Here is a 25095-nt window from a genome sequence, read left to right as displayed (position 1 = left end):
AATAAAAAACCATACAACATCCAAAGGGGCAGATACTTGACACATTATTCTTCGGGATAAAAAGGTTCTCCATTACGAATTAGCAGAGAAAGACTATAATAACTTTATTAGACAGTATAAAGGCTTATCGTGAAAAAGAACCCCTGCCCTAACCCTTCCCCACCCCAGGCCTTACACCCACATAACAGCTGGCTTGCAAGTGCTCTTCTGTATTTGCTGCCATAGTTTTGATGAATATTCTTGACTTCTCAATTCTGAATGATAACGACTGGCTTTCTGCTATGGTAGACAACCCTACTTTCCCTTTCCCAGTCTTTCCTATATAATTAAATAACAGTTTCCTGGTAAATCAACAGTCAAGGTTTATTATGACTTTGTAAATACTGGTCACTACAATGCAAGGAATGTACAAGAATTATGCTTCCTTTCTTGATATACTCTTTTTGTTTCTCCTGGGATTAATAATTGTCTCATTCCCACCCCCGCCTTAGATTTTTCTATGTATCTACCTTAAATGTTTCCACATGCTCCATCGGATCTCACAGGAGCCTATCACTGTTTTTCAAATGTATGAAGCTGTCAGCTAATCTTCCATTCCGTTTTTTTCCCCAGAACTTCCTCCAAGGACTCTCCGTCCTCTTACTCAGTCTGGCCTGACTGCTCCTGCCACACTGTTGCCCTTGCATGTCCCTTTCTGGTCCCCTGTGTGACAGTCTCATTAGCTGGATTCCACATCTTCCTCCTCCTCCATTTATTGCTATCTGCTGGAGATCATTCTCCAAAAGTGGCCTAAGAAATGATGCAGGAGGTAAATTTGAGTCCCCACATGTCTGAAATTATCTTTACTTTGACATTTAACTGGTATTTCGCTGGGCTGTGTATTACAGGTTGAAAGTGATTTTCCCTTAGGATTTTAAAGATATTGCTCCAGTCTTCAATATCCAGTTTTGCTATTGAGAAGTTGGCTGTCATTTGTATATGACTTGTTTTCTTTGGTTGGGGGCAGGTGGTGGGAGGGGGCTTGTTTATTTCTGGAACCCTTCTCTTTATCCCTGTGCTCTGAAACTATCCAATGGTCTGTCTCAGTGTGGGCATTTTTTTCATTTATTTTACTGGGCACGCAACAGACCCTACCCATAGAGAAAATTATGTCCTTCAGGTCTGAAAAGTGTTCGTGTTTTGATTCTTGCCTCTTCATTCTCTGGAACTCTGAGGAGGATTTTATATGACCTGGATTTATTCTCTAATCATCTTACCCTTTTTCTCTGATTTTCCATTTTTGTTCTATCTCTGACAGATATCCTCAACTGTACATTCTAACTCCTCTTATGTTTTTCAAACTTTTGATATCATATTTTTAATTTTGGCTCTTTCAGGTTTTTTTGGTTATTCCTTTTTAAAAGCATCCTGTTGTTTTATGGATGCAGTATCATCTCTTATCTGAATAAACTGTAATTTGGGGATATTTTCTGCCAGTTCTCCATGTTGTTTGGTATCCAACTGTCTTTTGTGTTGGAGGCTTTCCCCAAATGTCTGGTGATCCTTGACTGTCAGTTTGTATTTAGGAGTAAAGTCCTAAAATGTTGGCTGGAAGTGTGTGCGTGTGCATACAGGGTGGCTACTGACCAGTAGGCTTCATTCAGAGTGACTGGACAGAGCAAGTCAGCTGTCAAGAAACTGGCTAAGTGACGGTAACCAGGGGCCACTGGGTCTCTCCAGAGAAGTTTCTAATTTCCTATCACTGGGCAGGGGAAGGGGCAATCACCAGGTGGTCGGCTTTCCCAGGTCTGGAAGGGGGTTGGGAATCCCACAGGTTTCCTGTGCGGATTTTTCCTGAATTCCAGGACCTCAGCTGGTGTTTCCAAGTCAAGAGTGCCTCTGATTCAACACATCCTGAGGCTGAATCTCCAGGCTGCCACGCCGAGGGAGCAGCTGTAATAGTGGTGGCTGGGGCAGCAAAGGGGACCTGGCAGTTTAACCACCTGTGTAACTCCTAGCCTAGCCCTGCGTGTCCCCTCCATCCCTACCTTCTGTGGGGCCTGTTCCCCAGCCTTTGGGGTTCTCTGGGGTGAAGGGCTCAGCTCTCACTGGTACTCCTCTCTGCAGTTTCTTTCGGTTCTCTTAAGGCAGTTACCACACTTCTGTCCATTTCTAACAACCCAAATTTCTTTAGGCCTTTTGTCAACTGATATTTCCTTTTTCAGGTCTCTACACTATGGATTTACAGGCGTTTTCTTTAAGTTGCTTTGCCATCATTTTAATGTATTCTCAAAAGGAAGAGAAGAAAAAGACTTGAGGTCAATAGGCCACGCTTAACTGGAAGTCCACTCAGCTTGTTTTCCTGGAGCCAGTCAGCTGTTTAAGCCTCATTCACAACCAGTAGCCATGAAGCTCCAGAGCCGATGCTGAACCCTTACCAGTCCCTCTGCAAGATGGTCAGCCTCAGTACCTGAACACGGGGACCTGTCGCCACAGCTGCTATTTCTATCATCTTTCCTCAAGTTCTTTGTTTTAAGCTTTTAATTTTGAAATAGTTTAAGAGTCACAAGAAGTTATAAAAACTGTACAAAGAGTTCCAATGTAGGCTTCCTCCAGTGGTAACTTATATGGCCATAGTACATCATCAAAACCAGGAAACCAACATTGGTACAACACCATTAAACTACAGACCTTATTTGAATTTACCAGTTTTCACGTCTCTCATCTGTGGGGTGTGTGCCTTGTTTCTATGAAATTTTATCACACGTATAGATTTGTATAACAGTCACCACAGTTATTATACAGAACTGTTCCATTAGCACAAAGATCTCCCTGATGGCACCCCTTTACAGCCACACCCTCCCCACCAATCCTAAGCCCTGGCAACCGCTGATCTCAGTCACAATAGTTTAGTCATTGTGAGGATGTAATATAAGTGGGTCACAGTATGTGACCTTTTGAGATTTACTTTTTCACTCAGCACAATGCCCTTAAGAACCATCCCAGTTGCCGGGTGTATCAAGTTTGTTCCCTTTCTTTGCTATCAGTGGTCCAGAGAATGAATGTATCACAGTTTATCCATTTAACTGTTGACCATTTGGGTTATTTCCAGTTTGGGGCAATTACAAATAAACCTGATATGGACAACCATGTACAGGTTTCCGTGTGAACGTAAGTGTTCATATCTCTAGAATAAACGCCTGGGAGTTCAACTGCTGCGTCACATGGTAGGTGTGTGTTTAACTTCGTAAGGAACTGCCAAACTGTTTTCCAGAGTTGGCTGTACTATTTTACATTCTCATCGGCAATGTATGAGATTTCAGTAATTTTTAAAATCTAATAACGTCATTAGAAAATGGTTGCTTTCTAATAAAAAAAATATTTTTCAAATGCCTCATCTACAATCCTTATAATAATCTCAAAACACCAAGTCTGGATGGTAAGAATATTATGTTCTAATAAAAAGATAAAACTATTTTTAAAACATCATTTAAAATTCTTAAAATAATCTCACGAGGCTGAGTCTAGATGGTAATATGTATAAGGAAATCAATACAGAGCAAGCTCCGTCCTCTAGCAGATAAGCAGTTACAAAAAGAAGTTAAGATCTGTGTTTTTTCTTAAGATTATTCTTTGTTCAGCATATTCAAATAATGGGAAAGTATAATTTGATTTCTTGATATCATTCTTGAAATGTTTACATATAACTCCTATCTTAAAATTTCAAAAACAATGAAACTCCCAAAGTTAATACCAAGCATAAACCACTATCCAAATGATTCAACAGGAAAAAAGTTCAACTAAGACATGGGACTACAATAAGCTTCAGAGAAAATATAAGAATTTTTAAGCTTGTAACTTCAACATACACTTCAATTCTTTATTTTAGGTTTAGCTACAGAAATGTTTCCCCTGGAAATTCTGGCCTCTCTGAACAGTGGAAAATCCATTTCTACACTGGCTGTTGGCCATTAATCTAGTTATTTTAGCTGAAGTACATGTATTTTTAAACCCAGGAACAAAAAAGCAGTGCGCTGTCATATTCCACAATCCATAAAATTTTTTACAGTGGATGTCCTTGTGAATTGGATGGGTCCTACATTTTGGAGGGAGGGCAGCAGTTGGGTCAAAGGTCATGCTGTGTCAAGGCTTGTCAAGACCTGAATTGTTTATAGAGCCTCAAATTTAGAGAGAATCACCAGCAGTAATGAACAAATCCATTTTAAGTTTGGTGCTAATAAAAGGTTTAAGATTCCAAGTACAAAAACAAAATAAATTATAAAAGGCATTATCGGGCCAAGAAGCACTATTTTTTTTTTTTTTTACCATCTATAACAAAAGCTTGGTATGTATCCCAACAGTTACTGCTTGGCAAGGAGGATAATGTGGCAAACCAGTTTGAAGCAGAATGAGTTTCACCTTCATTCAGGGAAGAATATGGACCGTGTAGGCTAAAAGAAGACGACTGGCAACATCACTGCTGTACCTGTGCTGTGTCTCATAATGCAGAGGGTTGGTCCTATCACAAGAGCTCCGCAGCACTGCAGAATCCGTGCTTAGCTATTTCCAAAACTGCAGAGGAACAGGCCACTCGGACCCTACAGGCACTTTCCACCAGATTCCTAGTTGGTCCATTTATCTCATACATTTCCTCTGCCTCCTGTACCGTTACAGATCATAATTTTAAAATGAATTATATATACAACCTTACGATGGTTTTTAACTTTCTCACCATTTAGATTTTTCTTTCACTATTGAAAAATTATTACCTTTACCAGTATGAAACTATAGACTATGAAGCATAAATACAATTATGACTAGCTAGATAGTTAAACTGAGCTGATTTTAAATTCCTAAGAATTAGTTTCTCTTTCCAGTTCTTTTTCCAGTTCTCTACAAAACCAAGGACAACTTATTTGATATCTCAGTGCTTAATTTTCTCAGTTGAAAAGTGTGGGTTATATTTACACTGGAATAAGCTTTAAAAGTGATTTAAGAATCTCTAATACAGAGTTTTTTTATAACTTGATTCAGGTACTCTATGTCTCTGAAAATTTCGATATTTTATTCTAAATAATCTCATACGAATTAATCTAGCAATGTCACAAACGCTTAATCAAGGCACATTTTAATTTCGTGTGACAAGCACACCTGTTCATAAGGGCTAACTGAGAATACTTCTAGATAGAAGTCATTTGTAAAAAAATCTCGCTTCCTCTTGCATGTGTTGTCGGAAGCTGCGGTTCCTACACTAACATCATCAGTATGTAATTATGTCCCCTGCCTTTAGGGAAAGTACTGATGGGTAAATCTGGCAAAAAGGCAGATGCCTCTGGGCTAACTGATGGTCAGAAGAGCCGTGGTTTTCATACCCATCTTGAACGGGGAGCAGAAGCCAAGGAACGGAAAGTTAGACAACTAAGGTGCTTTTTGTTTGAAATATTGAGTTAGAGCGAAAATACTCATATTCGAAGATATAAATACACAAAAATGCTTCCCGTCAGTCAAATGCGAACCATGTTTTGGCCCCCTCAGTCTGTATGATCTATCTAGGCTACCAGCTAGCAACTTGTATTACGTATCAATTTGTATCATTTATCATTTGTAACATGCCACCCCAGTAGCAATGAACCTGAGGGGTGGGGGAATATTGCATAAAAAATCCTTTGGCCTTGAGTCCTCGGGCAAATCACATGCCTCTTTGCTGAGCCTCAGTCCCCTCCTCTATATGGGAAAACCTCTAATTTCCACCTCACGAGGGGTATGAGGATTCACTGAAATAATAACTAATATTTATGGAGCACCTATTGTGTGTTCTTCAAGGCACCTGACACTTAGTGCACTGAATCAACTGTAGTAATTAACGTTGCAAGACAGGAGATAGAAAATATTAGTCAACTCTTCAGATGGATGAGCATTCCTATTTACACACAAGTCTCCAGGCACTACCGCTTCCTTTCTGTAACATGAAAACAAACGACCCGGGCTCTCCTGCCTCAAAGCGTCACGTCGGGATGAGAGAGACCACAAAAACCTCCAGAAGTCTGCAGTACAAAGGAAATTGGAGGTGCAATTATTATCTGCTTTATTCAGTTCAAAACTCTTTATTCCTTTTTTTCCTTTTGAGATACATTTTGACTCTCTGCAGCCTGTTTCAGGCTCTATGCCTAGCACTTCACATGGGTTTGCTCATTAGATCCTAACAAGGCAATGGTTTTCCTCCTCATTTTACAGAGGAGACATGAAGCTCTGAGATGTTAAATGTAAAAAACTCGCCGAAGGTCCCACAGGCAGTGAGAGGCAGAGGCAGGCCTGGGCACTAACCTTTGCGCTCACCACTCAGGCCTCCAGACAAGTTCCTTGAGAATTGTGCAATAAAGTAGGATGGAAACGCTTTTATGACAGAGAGCACTAATTTAGGGTGAGAAATTATGGGAGTCTCTACAATATTTTCTTTTTCTTTTTGTATGCCTTCTTGTAATCTTACTCCTGATTTTAGATGAATATAATTAATCTTCCAATAGCATCACAATATGCACCAATTCTACATGGGCAAATATTTCTGATCTTCTCCTTTTCTTTCCCTTAAAAAAAGGAGGGAGTGGGGGAGAAAAAAGAAGATTCTCCAACTACCTGCAGTCCTCCCAAGAATTCATAATGGTTAACACTGTCATATTAATTTCCTCTGCTGAAAAGAAATCAAAACGTTACAGAACGACACTGCAAAACCACAAGGTGTTTCGGCCACCCTATCCAAGTCTCATATCCCTTTTTTTCCTCCCCAGAGAACCACTAATTAAGACTGTAAACTTTCTAACTCATATTTATACACACATATATTTAGTCAGGATTAATAATTTTGCTTTGTACATGTAATAAAATAAACAGTATCATGTAATACATTTCACTTTTACATCCTTTTTTAAATTCAGTGTTATGCTTCTGAGACCTGTCTACCTTGATATGTATTAACTGGGTTTATTCCGATTTAACTTCTGTATGGTATCGCTTTGTGATGGCTAATTTTATGTGTCTGCTACAGTACCTAGTCAACTGAATACTAATTTCGGCGCAGCCTGGTGGGAATTTTGTCGATGTGGCTAAACTCCCAGTAGACTTTAAGAGATTCCCCTCAGAAATCTGAGTGGGCTTCCTTCACTCGGCAGAAAGGCTCTAAGAATGAAACTGAGGTTCCCTGAGGAAAAAGACCTCCCACTCATAGACTCCGGGCTGGCCCACAATTTCACACCTTCCAGGCCGCACAGCAGCGTGAGCCGGTTTCTGGCCTTCCTCCACCGAGCGACATTGAGGCGGCTTCCAGGTTTTTGCTAACACCAACCGTGTGGCCAGAAGCTGTCGATGTCTCCTTGTGCACACGGGTGAGAATTCTCCTAGAAACACAACTGCTGGGGCATAGGGTACATAAAGATTTTTCGGTTTTGTTAGCTACTGCCGAATACTTTCTCCGAAGTGGCTGCTGCCAATCTGTGCTCCTACAACCGCTGCGCTGTTTTACCAAAACGTCAACACTTCGTGTTATACTCTGTTTGCCCAATGGGTGAAAAACAGTACTTTTTTTTTTAAGTACCATGTTTCCCTTGTCAGTTTTTCAGCGTTAAAAAAAGGAGACAGGACTGGAACTATCTAAGCAGGGGAAGAGAAACAATGAAAGGTGGTTTTTATCCTCAGCTCTCAAGTCTATCATGGAGTAAAGTCATTAGTGACTTTTGGCCTTTTCACCACAGGGTAAGAAGAGGCACCAAAAGCATGGATCATGCCTGCAATCAAGCCAGTCTGGGCTGTGGCCTCCCCTCCCTACCCCCATCTCTGTGCTCCAGGCCAATGGCCTCTGGGCTGTGCTCGGAACAGGCCAAACCAATTCCACTGCAGGGATCCTGTACCTACTCTCCTTCTGCCTGGAGGCTCTTCTCCCGAATACCGGCCCACCTGGGTCTCAGAGACAGCTTCCTCCACCCTCCTCCTCGCGCCCTCTCTCCAGCTGTTTCTTGTTTCTCTTTCATCAAAAGGCTTGTCACTACCTTACAGGATATTACCTGTTTACTCCATCTCCTTAGTAGAAACTAAGGAAATTAAGTAAATTAAGGCCAAGGACCACTGCATCTCCAGCACCAAGACTATCTAATGCCCAAGGTGTACTCGCAGCAGCATTTTTGAATTCTTTTAAAATTACATGAGATGTATGTGCTCGTGGACGAATCAGCTGCATCATGTGCCTTCAGCTCATCTGAACACACAGACACAATGACCCGGTGGGCTGATTAGCCACAGCAAGGATTGGTGGAGTGAGGTAATGCACTGCTCGCAGCTTCATTAGCTCAAAGTAACAGCTCCAACAGAGGCTTATAGAAGCTGCAAGATTCTGCCCTCTACCTACTAAGTCATAACAGGCTTACAAAATCTCCAAGTGCCACATCTTTCCTTGTGAACTTTGCTTCCCAACCCTATGTTTTTCCAAGTTCACATTTAAATTACTTTTTAAGTATTAGGCGATAACACAGTCCTTAAAAAATACGCTGCTGGAAACAACCCAAATGTCCATTAACTGGTGAATAGATGAAACAACTATAATTTTATAGTTTATAAGTTACACCTCAATAAAGCTATTAAACAACAACAACACAATCCAGGAACAACAAAAACCCTGCTCTTCTCGACATCCCAGGCTGCTAAGGGTTCAGGCTCTAAATCCTCAACGCTGAGAAATGCCACAAAGCTGTGGTTTCTAGCTAGCCTGCCCACAGAAGATCCAGGTGTGCTGAGATGCACTGTCCTCTGTGAACACTGGCCCAGGACCAGAGAGGACAACGCTCCTGGTCTGCAGAGCATGTTATGCCCATGTAGCTGTTAGCAGCAACTTCCGCTGCTCAGTTAGGTCCATTAGTAGAAAAAGATAACCTAGCTATTTCGAGACCAATCTCCTGCTTGGCAGTTATCTTTCCAGCTATGATTGGGGAAGGAGTTTGGCAAATGTTTCTCCAGGCAAAAAATCATTACCGTGTCCCCCTAGAAGGACAGTTTCATAGGAAATCTTCAGCCCACAGAGGGAACCCCCCTCCATGAAACTTTCACTATGACTTAAACACTGTTTTGCCTTCCTTGTTCCTTTCCTTTCTTTATTCATAACCAGGCTTTGGTTTGTAGATAATTATTTCCGCAAAAGTGGTCCTTCATTCAGAGGGCAAAGGGCATGCCAGAAATGAAGCCACGAGGCGCCAAGGGTTCCATGGCTCCCCCCCACCCCAGCAACATGACCTCTGCACCAGGAGCCACTGGGCTAGTGGTTAGTAAAGAATAGGGCCACCTCTTTGGGCTTAGCCTCTCCTAGAACATTCTGAGAGAGTTCTGAGAGCATCTGGCAGATTCCAAGCTCCTTAAGAACCAACCAAGTGATGAGAGCCAGTGTGATCAGAACCAGAAGGTATGTCCTGCTGCCTCTTAAGATCCATTACTAGAAGCAATTACATCTCCGGGACCTTTTATTTCACTGTTTAAAGAAACAGATTGCTGTGACAAAACTCCACCTTCCCTACTCATTTAGGCAGCAAGAACTGCTCTGAAGCCAAAGCACAATTAAGCAAAACAAAAAGGTCCCAACATACTGGTGTGAGAAAGAAGTGTGTTCTATAACCGTTCAAACATTTTGGAAGAAATTATCAAGCATGTCAAGAAAATGAAGTCCCAGAGCTATCCCACCCAGTCAACTAGTGTACTAGTTTTCAATTGTTATTTTTAAAGAAAATTGTGGAGGGAGACTCATGTTATAGGCAATCGGTGTTCATGACCATCTGATAACATAACTTGGGGAAAAAAAATGGCCTGAACCCTATTCAACACTTTCAATGGAAAAAAGTTTCATTTTACTTTAAACACCAGACAAAAGTTTCACATGTGTCTATGAGGGGAATCATTTGAAACCACGTTTCCTTGTAGTTTTGTTTGTTTTTTTTTTTTTTTTAATTTATTTTTGGCTGCATTAGGCCTTCGTTGCTGTGCGCGGGCTTTCTCTAGTTGTGGCGAGCGGGGATTACTCTTCGCTGTGGTGCACGGGCTTCTCGTTGCGGTGGCTTCTCTTGTTGCAGAGCACGAGCTCCAGGCGCATGGGCTTCAGTAGTTGTGGCACACGGGCTCAGTAGTTGTGGCTCATGGGCTGTAGAGTGCAGGCTCAGTAGTTGCGGAGCACGGGCTTAGTTGCTCCGCGGCATGTGGGATCTTCCCAGACCGAGGCTCGAACCCGTGTCCCCTGCATTGGCTGGCGGATTCTTAACCACTGAGCCATTAGGGAAGCCCTTCCTTGTAGTTTTACGTATAGATGATTACACTGGGTCCAAGGTCCAGCAGGTGCTATAACTCCATATAGTTGCATGTATTTCCTGGCAGCACTAAAAACCCTTTCCAGGCTGAGAGTAGGCAATCCTAGCTTTCTAAATGCCAGTGCTATCAGACATGGTAGCAATGTCTGGCCCACACTGGCCTCGCCTCCATCAGCAAGAGGATTGGGGGACGCTACCCCACATTTCAAGCAACTTTTGGACCTTGAACTTCAGAGGAAGTAGTACCTGTGAGACTGAAGTAAAAAATCACTTTTTGAAATTCCAGCTATGGTAATATTAGTATCCAGTTTTGCTTGGTTCCTACAGGTCCATGTTCTTATTTGAAAGAATGGAAATAATCCTTCCTATAAGCCACAGTGCTGGGACAACTCTTACATAACTTTCAATCAGAATCTGGATATTTGCTTCTTTCCTGGTATTTGTGTGTGTGTGTGTGTGTGTGTGTGTGTGTGTGTGTGTGTGTGTGTGTGAGAGAGAGAGAGAGAGAGAGAGAGAGAGAGAGAGAGAGAGAGAGAGAGAGAGAGAGAGAGAGAGAGAGAGAGAGAGAGAGAGAGAGAGAGATCATGGCAAGTATTAGATAACACATACTTATGTATCACTCCACTAACTTGTAAAGTCCTCACGTTTGGGCCTTTGAAACAACTACACATTTGTTCACTCTTTATTACACACATACAGTGAGCCTAACCTTATGCTGGATGTACAGAACCCAAAGATGAATGAGGTAAGAGTTCCAGCCCTTGAAAATGCATGGTCGGGACTTCCCTGGCAGTCCAGTGGTTAAGACTTCGCCTTCCAGTGCAGGGAATGCAGGTTTGATCCCTGGTTGGGGAGATAAGATCCCACATGCCTCACAGCCAAAAAGCCAAAACATAAAAAAGAAGCAATATTGTAACAAATTCAATAAAGACTTTAAAAATGGTACACATTAAAAAAAAGCTTTTGGGGCTTCCCTGGTGGCGCAGTGGTTGAGAATCCGCCTGCCGATGCAGGGGACACGGGTTCGTGCCCGGTCTGGGAAGATCACACATGCCGCGGAGCGGCTGGGCCCGTGAGCCATGGCCACTGAGCCTGCGCGTCCGGAGCCTGTGCTCCACAACGGGAGAAGCCACAACAGTGAGAGGCCCGTGTACCGCAAAAAAAAAAAAAAAAACTTTTTTAAAAATAAAAGAAAATGAATGGTCTAAGGGAGACAGGTATGAAAAAATACCCAGGCAATCTAGATTGACATGGTGAAAATAAGAAATGCAAAACACGTTTAATATAACTTGAAAATCATTTAGAAATATATAACTTTACCACAGATAGATGGCATGTATCAAGGAAACAGTAACTGATTAGTTACTGGGTTTAAAATAGCTGTTGACAGACATACACTTTGAAGGCTACAGGGCGTGCTAGACCATCTGGTTAAGCGTTCTTGCCTGCCTGGTTATTAATTTTAAAAGGTGTGTCATGGAATAAAAAGCAAGCAATGAATTTACAGGAAAGAATGTCTCATGCGCTCAGTTGCATTTGTTTAGAAAGTCCCCAGGTACTTAACGAGCAACAGGAACTTTACCAGATCAAAGTACAGTTGACTCTTGAACAATATGAGGCGTAGGGGTGCCCATGCTCCCCGCAGTTGAAACTCTGAGTATAGAGGGCCCTCCACATCCACAGATTCAATCAATGCGATGGTGCGGTACTGTAGTATTCACTAGTGAGAAAATCCAAGTATAAGCGAACCTGTACAAATTCAAACCCGTGTTGTTCAAGCGTCAGTGGTAAATTGCTGATTTCATATCACAAGCGACATTCCTTTTTTCAGCCCACTAGTTCTTTCCAAACACCACTCTTACACAATATCCGGAATAATTCTAATGAACTGCCCTCAATAAGATCCCGTGAGACAGGTCATTCTGCTTTGCATTAAAATCCCAGCCCTTGGGACTTCCCTGGTGGTGCAGTGGACAAGACTCCATGCTCCCAACGCAGGGCGCCCGGGTTTGATCCCTGGTCAGGGAACTAGATCTCACACGCATGCTGCAACTAAGAGTTAGCATGCCACAACTAAGAAGCTGACAAGCCTCAACTAAGGAGCCCGCGTACCGCAGCTAAGACCCGGCGCAACCAAATAAATTTTTAAAAAAACAAACCCCAGACCTTGCAATCTGAGAAATATTGTTCAAAAACCCAAATAATGTAAAAATAGTTCAAGTTTGTTAAATACAGTTCTGATACCAGTAAGGGGAATCAAAAGTGCTAAAACTTTTGTTGTTTTGTTTTCAGCTACTTCTCTCATACAGCCAACTTTCCAAAGACTCCTTACAAACTGCCTAAGAAACTCTTCTTGACCTTAACCTGCTCATACATCACTCTTTTCCTCCTTTCTTCCAACACTGGAACAAAGCAAACAAAGTCCGAAGAACAGAACTGGTAAAGGCAGGATGCTTCTGGTACTGCTGGAGATGGGGGGAAGGAGCAAGGAAGCAGAATTGATGATCCGGGGCAGGCCAAGGTGGAGGGGAGAGGCTGGCATTGTTGTCCTGTCATAAACTATAAACTCGAGCAAAGCACAGGCTCTGTTTCTTCCCTAGGGTGGTTTCCAGTGGTGACCACAGTGCTTGGTACAGCCTGGGGCACAGGAAGAGGGCTGCAGAAGGAATAACTGTAGGCGGGAAGCTTAGCTAGTGCATCCCTAACAGATGCTCAGAACACGGTAGCTGTGACTGTTAGTGCCATCTCAGTCTCACTGGCCGTGGAGCAGGTGAGGATTTAGTTAAAACTGTGAGATAAGCATACATCCGTACTTATTCAACAAATATTTCTGAGTTCTTACTGTGCCATCAGCACAATGAGGGATTTCAAAAAATCCTCAAGGAGTGTATAGCTCATCGATTGAGAGACAAATTTGTGCCAATAATATTACTACTATTCTTTTACCCGCCTATGTGTCAGTCACTCTACTAGATGCTAAGGATAAGCAGTAAACAAAACACATGCAAATCAATGCACATAGGGTGGTATGGTCCAGCAAACACAAGCTACTACTGCTCACAGCCAACACACTGTTCTAAGAGCTTTTGTTTATTATTATGTTTAATCTTCACAACAGCCATATGAGGTGGGTACTATCCTCACCCTTGTTCACAGACATGAAAATTGAAGGCAAGGTCAAATGGAGGAATATGGCATTACCAAGTACATACCAGAATCTGGGGTAACGCAAAGGATGGACTGGTTTGCTGAAGAAGTCGTCTGTCTCAGGGGCATAACAGTTGGACTGAGCGTCATGTAAGAACAGTGCTTTGCATGTTTAAAGTGTCTACACACTTAGAAATATATTGTACCATCAGACCTAGTTACGGCCGGCACCTCAAGCTGCTCCAACTGTAAGATGAAGCCCGTGAATAAATACACCATTTGGTCAACTGAAACCATTAAAATTATTATTTTTTAATTGCAGCACTTAAATATACGGAATTATCATTGCGATTTTCCTGATTCTCTTCTGTCACTTGAGTTTTTGCGTCCAGAAATGGATTGGTCTGTTAGCTTAGGTCTCAGGCGTCCGAATCCGAGAGGTGACCAGGATTATCTCTGGTCCTCCTCTCCCCTCCCTCCCCCCAGCCCCCCCAGACTGGAGCTTCTCTTCTCCTAACTCAGGAGGGGGCTGCTCCATCCGGAAGGTCAAAGGGAAGCACTTAGGGTGGCTAGTAGCTGGACTCCTCATCTGAGATCTGTCCTGACACACAACCCAGGTCTTTTTCATGTTTATTATAGGCAATATGTTCTTATCATCTGAACTTTTATCCCTTCTTACTTTGGCAGGTTGTTAATACCACTTTTGCACCTTTTCTGGTCCTTCTTACTGCTTTCGTACCGTTCAAGGATACAGCTGCACCTTGAAGTGGATCAGCCGCTTGCAACATCAGGAGTAAGACTTTCAAAAGATAGTTGTAAGAACTAGAATTTGGTTCTCAGTTTTGTTGAATTTTTCTTCTGTTGCACTCATAGTCTCAGGTTAGTAGAAGTTAAAAATGTACCCCCATAAGTAAAAATTAAGAGAAAATGGTAAGATTTTAAATTAGGTTTACCCTCAGAAGGTTAATTTGCGAAATAGAGGTGGAAAGTGGCACATTTTACCTTAGTTTTTAAAACTTTTTATCCATTAAAATGGAATAGATTTATCAATTTCTAGGGTTTTTTTTTTTTTAGCTTAAGTATTATAAAAGTAACCCACTCACATAAAATGTAAACACTCCAGAAGGTAGAGTGTAAGTAAGAAGTAAAAGCCCCCTGCCCTAGAGATAACCACAGCTAGCCCTTAATATTTTTAGTGGAGGAATTGCTGCTGTTTAGGGACTTTTAACCCCCAAATTACCATATAAATAAAACCAGTTTAAGCAACAAACCCAGAAGTATCTTCACCCACTGGCTGTTCTCTCTCAGAACACAGCTCTAGAAGGCTCTGAGCAATCCCTTACATCTCTGAGGGGTGCTTATTTATTTTGCTTCCTAGATTGGGAACACATTCTGGCAATATTTTTCATTTATTTTGGAACGAGAGAGAAACCAGTAATATTTCATTCATTTCCACAAGTCTTACCTTTAACCATAAAGATCTTAGTTACAACCAGAACACAGTCCTTAAAATAATGATAAGCCAGAAAGACAGACTCAAGGTCTGGAAAACATAAAGAGAAGTATAAAATCAAGGCTGAGGAAAGTAAGAACAGAAACATACAGGCCTCAGGGTCCACAGAGCTGTAATTACTCTGGACACATCTACAAGTACAAAGTTTATAGGGGAAATTATACCCAGTAGCGCTACACATGAAATCTCGGGTGTTCTCCCAGCCAATGTCCACAAGCTACTCTATGTTATAGGTATACATGTTTTACTACTTTTTTTTTTAAAACCCTCTAAAGGTTATTTAAAAAAAAAAAAAAAAGAAAAAAGGAAGCAGTTTTTAAAGACCTACTTAATTGGTTGAGGTTCAGGAAAGGTACATTCTCACACGATCAGATTACAGCATAAACTGGGGCATGTTTTCTGGAGGGCATTTTGCAATGTATCACAAATATGCTGGACAATGTTGACTACCCTTTGACCCACAACTCCTGCTGGGGATTTAGCTTAAGGAAAAGATCCCAGATTTGTGCAAAGCTTTACCTGCAATGATGTTCAGTGCAGTACTTTAATAGCAAAGTATTGGCAACGCTCTTACATCCAAGAAAAGGGGAGTGGATCAATACATTCTGATGAAGAATGGAGAGTCATCAAAGTGAGGAAGGACGCAATACTGACTGACATGGAAAGACGTACTGAAAGATACTGGAAAGCGTGACAGTAAGAGTTAACAGTGTGGGATTCTGGGTGACTTACTTTTGGTGTAAATATTCATAGAAATTTTGGAAATTCTCTGGTATCAGAGAAAAATATAGTTTTAAAGAGCCTCTGAGATTAAAACCAACACACACATGTAAATTAATAAAACATGAATGACTGTGGGAAATGCTGGGAAGTTTAATCTGGAGGACTTGTTCACAAGCATGTACAATCTAAGTGGGGAGAAGACCCAAATTAAAAATAACAGGGACTTCTCTGGTGGTCCAGTGGCTGGGACTCCACACTCCCAATGCAGGGGGCCCAGGTTCGATCCCTGATTGGGGAACTAGATCCCGCATGCATGGGGCATCTACTAACTACAGTGGAGTTAGATCTACTAAGTACAACTACGACAATGATATGGATAAATCCAACAGACACGTTGGGTGAAAGAAGGCAGACGAAGCAAGCCAAACTAACGAGCGCTGCTAGAAGTCAGGAGAGTAGTTATCTTGGAGGGGATACAGTGACTGGCAGGGGCCATGAGAGGGACTCTGGGGGCTGGTCGTGGTCTACTTCTTGATCTGGGTGCTGGTTACACAAGTGGGTTCAGTTTGTGACAATTCAGTGAGCTCTACAGGCCTAAGCAAACCTTTCAGTGGGCATATTAAAGTTCAATAAAAAGTTTTAGAAATAAGAATGGATAAACAACAGGTCCTACTGAATGTACATATATGTATAACTGAATCACTGTGCTGTACAGCAGAAATTAACACAGCATTGTAAATCAACTCTACTTCAATAATAATTAAAAATAAAAGTTTTAGAAATAAAAATATATACATTTGCAAATGTTAACACAGATAAGTTAAATGAATACTTGTGCTGCTTTTATAATGATTTTTACTTTTGAACTGCGGAATAAATACCTATGTGGAATGTTGAGGGGAAAAAAATCCAACTGGTTGCAATTGCACAGACATTAGGTTTCCCCTGCAGGTCTGCCTGCAGCTCATTATGATAAAAGTGCAAGGCAAGAATTAATGCCTAATCCTGGAATAATGTCACAAGTGTAAACTCAAAAGCAACCTGAAACTTGGTGTCACACGTCCAAGTGGCCCTAGCCTTCATTAAAAAGGATGTTGCTCTGTCTGCTTAGCAATGTTATTGTAGTTCTAAAACCTCTTTCCAATCAAGAAAAATGTTATGACAAGAAAGGACATTCAGTGTTTGGCTTTGTGTTTTCAGTTTACCATACAAAAAGCTCCAATACTGGGCTGTGCAGTTTAATATTTGATACCTGGCAACAGTTTCTGCCGCTACCTGGCACCTGATTCTTACAATCGCCTTTTTTAGTCATCATGGAGCCAAAAGCAAGTTGTCTGGTCTTCTGCAAGTCCCATTTTATCTTCAGCACACCTGAAGAAAGTAGTGTTATGGTGGGAACACATGAAGATATCAAGTAGCCCACACAGCGACAACAATAAACGTAAACAGCAACTGAAAGCTTCCAAAGCTAGACCTATATGCCACAGTCCACACTAGAAGCCAACCAGGCAGGGACTTTCACTTCCATGTCCCTACTTAGAGCCGAGTCGAGAAAAGAAACCACGCTTACACAAACAAAACCTAGCACATAGGCCTAGACTCCTCGCTCTACCCAGTGAAAGAACAAAAGTACCTCATTTTCTTCTTTAAAGGTTTGTTCAAAACATGTCAATGATGATGAGTTAACGATGACAAAAATTTCTGGGTGACATCTTAGGTGATTGAAGTATGAAAATGTATTTGGTTTGTGCATTTGTGGGCCACTACAAGCTAAATTTCTATACAAAAAAGAAGAGGGATGGAGGCTGGCAGGGGAACTGACATGCGGGCACTGGTGTCTCACAGCCTTTGGGCCTCACTTTCTCAATGGTAAACGAGATCCACGTCCACCTAGACGGCTGATGTACACTTCTTATGAAACAAAGTGCCAAGGGAGGGAGAGTGGAGACTGGCACAGGACAGGTACTAATGAAATTAATTAAATGTTCATTTATTCAACAAATATGTACACCTACTAGGAACTGTTCTAATTGATCGGAACACAACCAAACAAAGCTTCTTTCCTTTGGGAGCTCACATTCTAGTTGGAGTAGGAATGAACATACATGATAAGTAAATATATATTACATGCTAAGGTTATAAGCACTGTGGGGAGGGGGGAAGGTAAAGTAGGCTTAGGTGGGAATGGGAGATGGATGGCGTCATCTGGGATTTTAAAGCTGTTTGAGTAGGACTCTGAGAAGGTGGCATTTAAACAAAGACCTCTGTGTCCCTTTCCCCATGCTGCTGCTTCAGCATAGGGTTGACATCCCTGGATGACATCACATCCAGCCCTCAACTTCCTAAGACCAACAGTTCTAACTTCTAGGAAGGTTGTGGTTACTTTTTTGCGTGTGTGTGGTTACTTTTAATTACGGGTTTTTTTGAACTTTACTTCTTCCTTGTACCACTAAAGCATGTACTCATCAGAAAACCATGCAAAATCACAAGCAAGATGCTGAGGGAAAATTATGGGCATAGTATAGGCTGAAGAGTGGGGACGGAGAGGGATATTTGGCTTAATTCTAATCAGCAACAGAGACACTACCTGACATTTGGGGACTTACTACCATGCCATTTGCTTGTGACACCGTAAAATACACATCGTCCTGGGATTTAGCATGGCTCTCCACTAATCATTTGTCTAAGTATACATTTTAGAAAACTCAGTAAATGTTTAAATAAATATTTAAAGATATTTGATACTGAATACAGAGGATCACACCACTTTATGATTCCCCCTTTTCTCTAAAGAATTTATTCCTTTATTTCAAAGTTAGAGAAATTTGAGTATTAAAAAAATCTAAAACCCATGTAAGTCATAAAATTTCACTTGCAGGTGGCTTTTGTAAACACACCTGGTTAGGTTGTGTTTCTATTAGTAAAACATTCTAGTTTGCCAGGTAACATAAAGGAGATCTCTTTTCTAGGTTCATCAACACTGCAGGGAGATTTTTACCATATTAAAGCTTAAATTGTTTTCAGCTTTGGTCTTGGTGGGGTGGGGTGGGGGCAGGGAAGAACCCAAAGAGGAGGTGGTGAAAAGATGCTGGGCTTTCAATCAGACCTGTGAACGTAAAATTTCACTGTGCACTGCCATCATAGTCAAAGCGTGAGCTAGCAGCATTCACTTCATAGATTACATATAAACTTGTTGTCTGGAGCTGTAAATTATTAACCCACCATCCCAACCTAAACATGACCCCAAAACATTAACGAGGAAATGGTGATTAAACTCAGTCAATAAACATCTGTGAGCTTTTTGTATCTTTTAAGACAACTGGGAGTAGAAAGCAATAAGGTACTGGTCTCTAATCTTCAGTGTATTACAGCCTTTCAAAACACGAATGCGACGTTGGCGTTTGTGGCACTGTAATTCACTTGAGTACAGTCCCTCCACTGAGTCACCACTAAAATGAAAGTCAGGAAGAATTGGGAGAAAAAGCAGAGAAGAGTGACTTCAGGATTGCATGCCAGAGCTGGTATCTCAGGTTGGAAAGATATATGTGTCTGTGTTTTGGAGGCAGGAGGCGCGCAAACTCCACTCAAACTTGCAATGATCTGCCTTCCTCACAAATGTACAGTTTTCCCGTCCTTAACTGGACAGTCATCAGAGTAGCCACTACTCCCAAGTCCAATAGTAAAAATGTTATATTTACACACTTTGTTAACACGCCCCACTTCCTACCCCACCATCTTCAGGATCATTTAAATATTAAACAATCTCAACCCAAAGGTAAAACTTTAACATTCAAATTTCTGGGATTTCTAAAAACTGCCCTCTTAAGGAAACATGAATAAGGAACGGATTTTGGTCACATTTACTTACTGAGCCCAAAAATACCATGACAACTGTACCTACTGTATCTATCTATGCAGTATAATCTACATATGACAGTATTTGTGTATCCAGATGAAGGGAACCAATCTTTTAAATTTCGAAGGATTATGAACCTATTTTCATGCTTTTATTCTTATCCAATAAACGTCAATAAACTCTGATTTCAGGAATTCACTCAGACCTTGCAAAACTAGAAACTAAATTTTAGGGTTAAAAAACAAACAAACAAACTATAAAAATGACCCACCTGTGGGTCTTAAAAATGGCTACAAATGAATTAGAGAACCTGAGTTCCATCAGCCTAAGCTGAATTAAAACAAAAGCTGTTTTGTATTCTATTAATATCAGATGATTAAACACATATCTTATTTCAACTGGAATTCATTTATAAGTACTTAAACTTACTAAACTGGCCACTAATCCTAAATCTATGTTCGTTTCTGGAAACATTCTCTCGTAATAAGTGCAAATTAAGAGAATGACCATCGACTCATTCCTTGAGGTTAGGTCAATTTTATTCAAACCTCGGGCATTTTTTGACTCCCATAACCTCACAAAAAAAATCGATGTCTAAAAAGCCAAAGCTGAACTTAAAGCTGTGTGAGACAGGGTCTCAGAGGGAGCGCCCCCCGGAGGCCCCCGCGCCGAGCCCAGCTCACCTGGCGCTTGTTAATTAGCTGGGAGTTTCCCCCCCCTACATTCTCAGAGGAAACTCGAGCTTGGCTCTTTGCTCTCCGAGAGCTTAATCGCCGCAGCCACGCCGGCGCGGTCACCGACCCCAAGGAGAAGCTGGGGAGGAGGACGCGCCCCAGGGGCGACACAAGACGCCCCCGCCCCCAACTCTCCCCACAGACTTTTGCTTGTGAAATGTGTAATCTGTTGGGCGTCTCCAGCGCTGGGAGGGGAGAGGAGGGGGAGGGGAGAAGGGGAGAGGATGGGGGAGGGAAGGACATTCCCGCGTAAAGTCCCCTCCTCACCCCGAAGGTGAAAAATCCCGACCGTCTCCCCCGGCGAGGACTGCCGGCCGCCGGCGGGGCCTCCCCACTTCCCCGGCCTCGAACCCCGGCACCCCCACTGTCCCCGGGACTCCCGCCCTCGAAACCCGAACCACGGCACTCCCAGGGTCCTGGGCCGCCCCGGCCAGCTTACCCGGTAGGTGCTCTCCGTGAGCCGGTTCACCTCCTCCGGCCCCCGCGACATGGCTGCAGCCGCCGGGCTGGCGAGCGCGGGAGAACGCGGCCGGCCCTCGTGGCCGCCCGACCCTGGGCGGCGGGAGCGCCGGGGCGCGGCTGAGGGGCCCTCGAGGGTCAGCCGCCTCCACAGCCGTCGGCCGGGGGGTGCAGGCGCGCGCCTCCGCGTCCGAAACGTCAAAACTTGCAGCGCTACCGCCACCGCCGCGGTTGCCCCTGAGGAGCTGAGGAGAAGCGGCCCAACCCCGCTGGAGCGAGCAGGGCGGGCCAGGAGGCCCCACCTGAGGCGGGCGGGGTGGGCGGGGCGGCCGCGAGGCGGGGCGGCCCGGGTGGGCGGGGCTACCCCACCTGAGGCGGCAGGGGCAGTGGGAAGGAGGCGGGCCGAGCGGGCGGCCCGTGGTGGGCGGGTCAGTGAGGCCCGTGTGGGCGGGGCAGAGGCGCGCTGGGCCAAGTGAGCCGGGCAAGCCTTCTTGAGGCGGTGGGTGGGCGGAGTGTAGCGGCCCCATGTGGGCGGGGCGAAGGTGAGCTGGGCCAAGTGGGCGCAGCGTCCCCACCTGAGGCGCACTGGCCGGCTGGAGCGCCGGGGCCGGGACCCCGCGAGGCTGTTCTGCTTGGAGCCCACACCGAAGTCCGTCAGGCCTCTGTGGTCCTAGAGCCCTGTAGTGATCCTCACAGTGCTGGCGACGGATGCCCTGACACCCACGCTCTCCGCGGGCGCTACCCCCAGCTGACTTTTGGGGACTCGGGAAGAGGGTCCCACGTCCCCCATTTGTATTGATTTCCCTGCTTGACCCCTTCCTGCGCACCCGTGTCCCTGATCTCAAAGATCAGGACATAGGCTCTCATAGGTGGAGGAAAGGGGCTGCCACTTGCAGCCCTTTTTGGAAGATCCTCATATATGAAAAAATTATAAATGCCACGATCTGGTTACAAAAATAGCAGTACGTCTTTAAACTTTGCTCTCAGAAGGACCTTTAATTCAATGCGATGTAACCGTGCTATTCACAAGATCGAGATTTACAAGACCGTGGTGAGTGCGGGTGTTGTGGAGTAGTAAATAAATCCCCGTCCTATCTCCAGCCCCGGCCCAGACCCTGAGGATCCAGAAAAGGCTTCTCCGAGCGGGAAACACGGCTTCGTATCTGAGACACTCACCCAACAAGGGCAGGAGATCTCATGCTGGATTTTAACAACTTCTATCTGGGTGCAATTTCATCTTTTATGGGCTGTTAGGTCATGAGGCTTCTAAACTGCTCCTGTTATAAAATTCACTGGGAAATGTACACAAAGAAAGCACTGTGTGACCTAGGTGGGAACACCAGAGCATGAGATGCAGCTGGACTTAGAATCAACAACTTGGACTCTGGGACAATGTTATCAGGTTTTGCAAGCTATAAAGCATATCATGCTTGGGAACCAAAAGGTTATGTGTCCTTGGGTGTTGGGGGAAATAACACAACAGCCCTAGGTTTCAGGCAGTGGAAGCAGCTGCCTCTTTCCTTAACAGATTTCTAGCATTTGACTCATAAGATTTGCCAGGTGGGTTTTATTTGCCACATTGAGTGAACTGATGACCTTATCATTATCACCGTTACCTGTTGGGCTCTTCAAGGATGTCTGTTGGTTTTTATTTAAACTTGAAAATCGCTGCCTTAACTTTGCAGGTCGGTTACCTTTTGTTTTAGAACCTCCCTCTGTGCCTTCTGATGAATGGGGTCATTTCACCCTCTGCTGCAAGGCAGTCAACCGAGGAGCCGGAAAGAGCAGAGGCTTAACCTTTAACACCCCACAGCTCAGCATTGTGGTTTGGGGCAATTAATAAACCGCCATAGGGGCTTCCCTGGTGGCGCAGTGGTTGAGAATCCGCCTGCCGATGCAGGGGACACGGGTTCGTGCCCCGGTCCGGGAAGATCCCACATGCTGCAGAGCGGCTGGGCCCGTGAGCCATGGCCGCTGAGCCTGCGCGTCCGGAGCCTGCGCTCCGCAATGGGAGAGACCACAACAGTGAGAGGCCCGCGTACCACAAAAAAAAAAAAAAAAACGCCATAAAACCGGCACAAACCTCAGATGGCCCAGTTTGATTTCCAGGGTTGGAATTTGATAGAAGGACCAGGTTCACAATTGTATGCAAATCTTCAAACAGATATTTAACTGTCCTATTGAACTCTCCTTTATGGAAATAATTTCCTGGTTAGGACCATCCTGCTCCTTTAGAAGTCTTAGAGAATGGTCAGCTCTTGGTCTATACCGACATCAGGACTAGTGCCTCCCAGTCCCAAATAACAAGAGAGTATTGATTATCTGCTCTGTGCCAGGGGCTCTCCTGGGGGCAGGAGTGCCGAGTGTACTGGCCTTGACCCAAGCCTTTCATACATGTGCAGGAGGTAGAATTTAAGGAGGACTGCAATGAAAGCTGTAGTAGAGGTACAGTCAAATGTGCTATAGGTTTAAAAAGATGGGAGCATTCTCCAAAGGCCCTTTGTATTAGGCTCTTCAGGTGTGTGGTTTCATGCAAACTTGAAAACCCTCAGTCTTAGTTGTTCTGAGATTTCATGATGCTCAGCGTGAAGTAAAGTGAAATCAATAGAAAGGAATGACTCAGGAGAAGGTGAGAGGCAGATTTCTGCCTGCTGAGAAAGCACTGCAGCTGCTCTCCAACTGCCCGGAACCCCGGCCCGAAGGACTGGTCTGACCTCACTGGAGATCAGCTCCACACCTTCAGGGGCCGGGCAACCAAGCTTTCCTCTCTTAGCTCCTGCTTGAGTTTAAATAACCAAAAATCCTGTCTATGTTAACAAAAGTTGTAAGATGCAATTGCCGGTGACAACGTCAATAAGATTTTGAAAGCCACACTCCAAACTGTCTCTTGTTTTGAGGTTTATGCCTTTTTTTTTTGGCCGTGTCGAGCAGCTTGTAGGATCTTAGTTCCCCGACCGGTGCCCCCTGCATTGGGAGCACAGAGTCTTAACCACGGGACCACCAAGGAAGTCCAAAGTTTATGCCTTCTTCTGAACTTACTGTGGGGCCTGCCAATGGGCTCTCTGCCTTGATGGGTGCCCTGGTATGTCCACAAGAATTCCACTATGTTTTGTGACCAAAGGGGTCCGTGCCAATAACAGTAATTTGGGGCAAATGACCATTTAAAGACCCAGAGATTAGACATGGCTTTAAGTGTTCTTATTCTGAAAAAGCAAATGTAAGTTGAAAACTCACTTGCCTTTCTGTAACTTCCTTCCCATCCAAGCAGCACTAACTTCTCCAGCATGCCAAATTTATTTCTGCTGTAGAGTTGTTGTTGTTTTTTCCCCTAAATTCCCCACCCAGGGATTGAGCCATGCCCTCGGCAATGAAAGCACCGAGTCCTAACCACTGGACTGCCAGGGAATTTCCCTGCTGTAGAGATTTTCACTAGCTGTTCCCTCTGCGTAGACCGTTCTCCCCACTACAGTATTTCCCTGTAATGTGGATTTCCGCCTACAGGGACCTTCCTTCACCTGAAGTATTGATAGTATTTCAGGCCAGCTCTCACACAGCACTCTGTTTTAATTCTAATAGTGCTTATCTCTAGCTATGGTAGGCTGAATAAAGTTTCCCCAGGATGTTCAAGTCCTAATCCTCATAACCTGTGAATGTTACTTTATATGACAAAAGGGACTTTGCAAATGTGATCAAGATACGGATTTGGAGAGGAGGGGATTGTTTTGGATTATCTGGATGGGCCAGTTATAATCACAAAGGTCCTTATTAGAGGAACTCAGAAGTCTGGAGGAGGAGGCAATGCGATGGCAGAGACTGGAGTGATGGGCTTTGAAGATGGACGAGGAGGCCACCAGCCAAGGACTACAGGAGGCCCCGAGAAGCTGGAAAAGGCAAGTATGTGGATTCTCCCCTCAGAGCCTCCAGAAGGAACTAGCCCTGCTGACATCTTGGTTTTAGCCCTGTAAGACTCTTTTCAGACATCTGCCCCAGAGCTACATGAGAATAAATGTGTGTAGTTTTAAGCCACTAAATTTGCAGTAATTTGTTACAGTGGCCAGGGGAAACGAAGACACTACTAATCTTTTTCTTGTTCATCTTTTTGTTGATCATGTCCTCCCACCCACCACCCACCATAAGAATACAAGTGTCACAAGGGCAAGGACGATTTTTGCCTTGTTCACTGCAGGCTGCTCAGTCCCTGACACATAGTAGGTGCTCAAGAACTGTTAGGAGGATAAACTTATGAGGTAGTCAAGATGCTCTTCATTTCATAAGAAACAACTACAGCGGGGGTTTGCTTTCTTCAGTTTTCAAAAAACAATAGAATAAACCACTGCAAAACAGATTGTGGGT

General features: G+C 43.7%; 1 protein-coding gene across 6 annotated transcripts in view; it reads right to left on the bottom strand.

Annotated features, from left to right (window-relative positions):
- Positions 1-25095, bottom strand: part of BAIAP2L1 (BAR/IMD domain containing adaptor protein 2 like 1) — a 106509-nt gene that overhangs the window by 65547 nt on the left and 15867 nt on the right. For 2 of the 6 annotated variants that reach the window (XM_059036335.2, XM_059036336.2), the window contains exon 1: positions 20723-21045. The exons of the other annotated variants lie outside the window; for them this stretch is intronic. In XM_059036335.2, coding sequence (XP_058892318.1) covers positions 20723-20773 — 51 coding nt within the window. In that variant the 5' untranslated portion in view covers positions 20774-21045. Of the gene's footprint in view, positions 1-20722; positions 21046-25095 lie in introns of those variants that run through there. 6 annotated transcript variants of the gene reach the window in all.

This window comes from Kogia breviceps, chromosome 14 (genome assembly GCF_026419965.1).
Source record: "Kogia breviceps isolate mKogBre1 chromosome 14, mKogBre1 haplotype 1, whole genome shotgun sequence".
NCBI lineage: Eukaryota > Metazoa > Chordata > Mammalia > Artiodactyla > Physeteridae > Kogia > Kogia breviceps.
The sequence above is the reverse complement of the archived record's forward strand: the minus strand, read 5'-3'. Positions and strand labels throughout refer to the sequence as shown.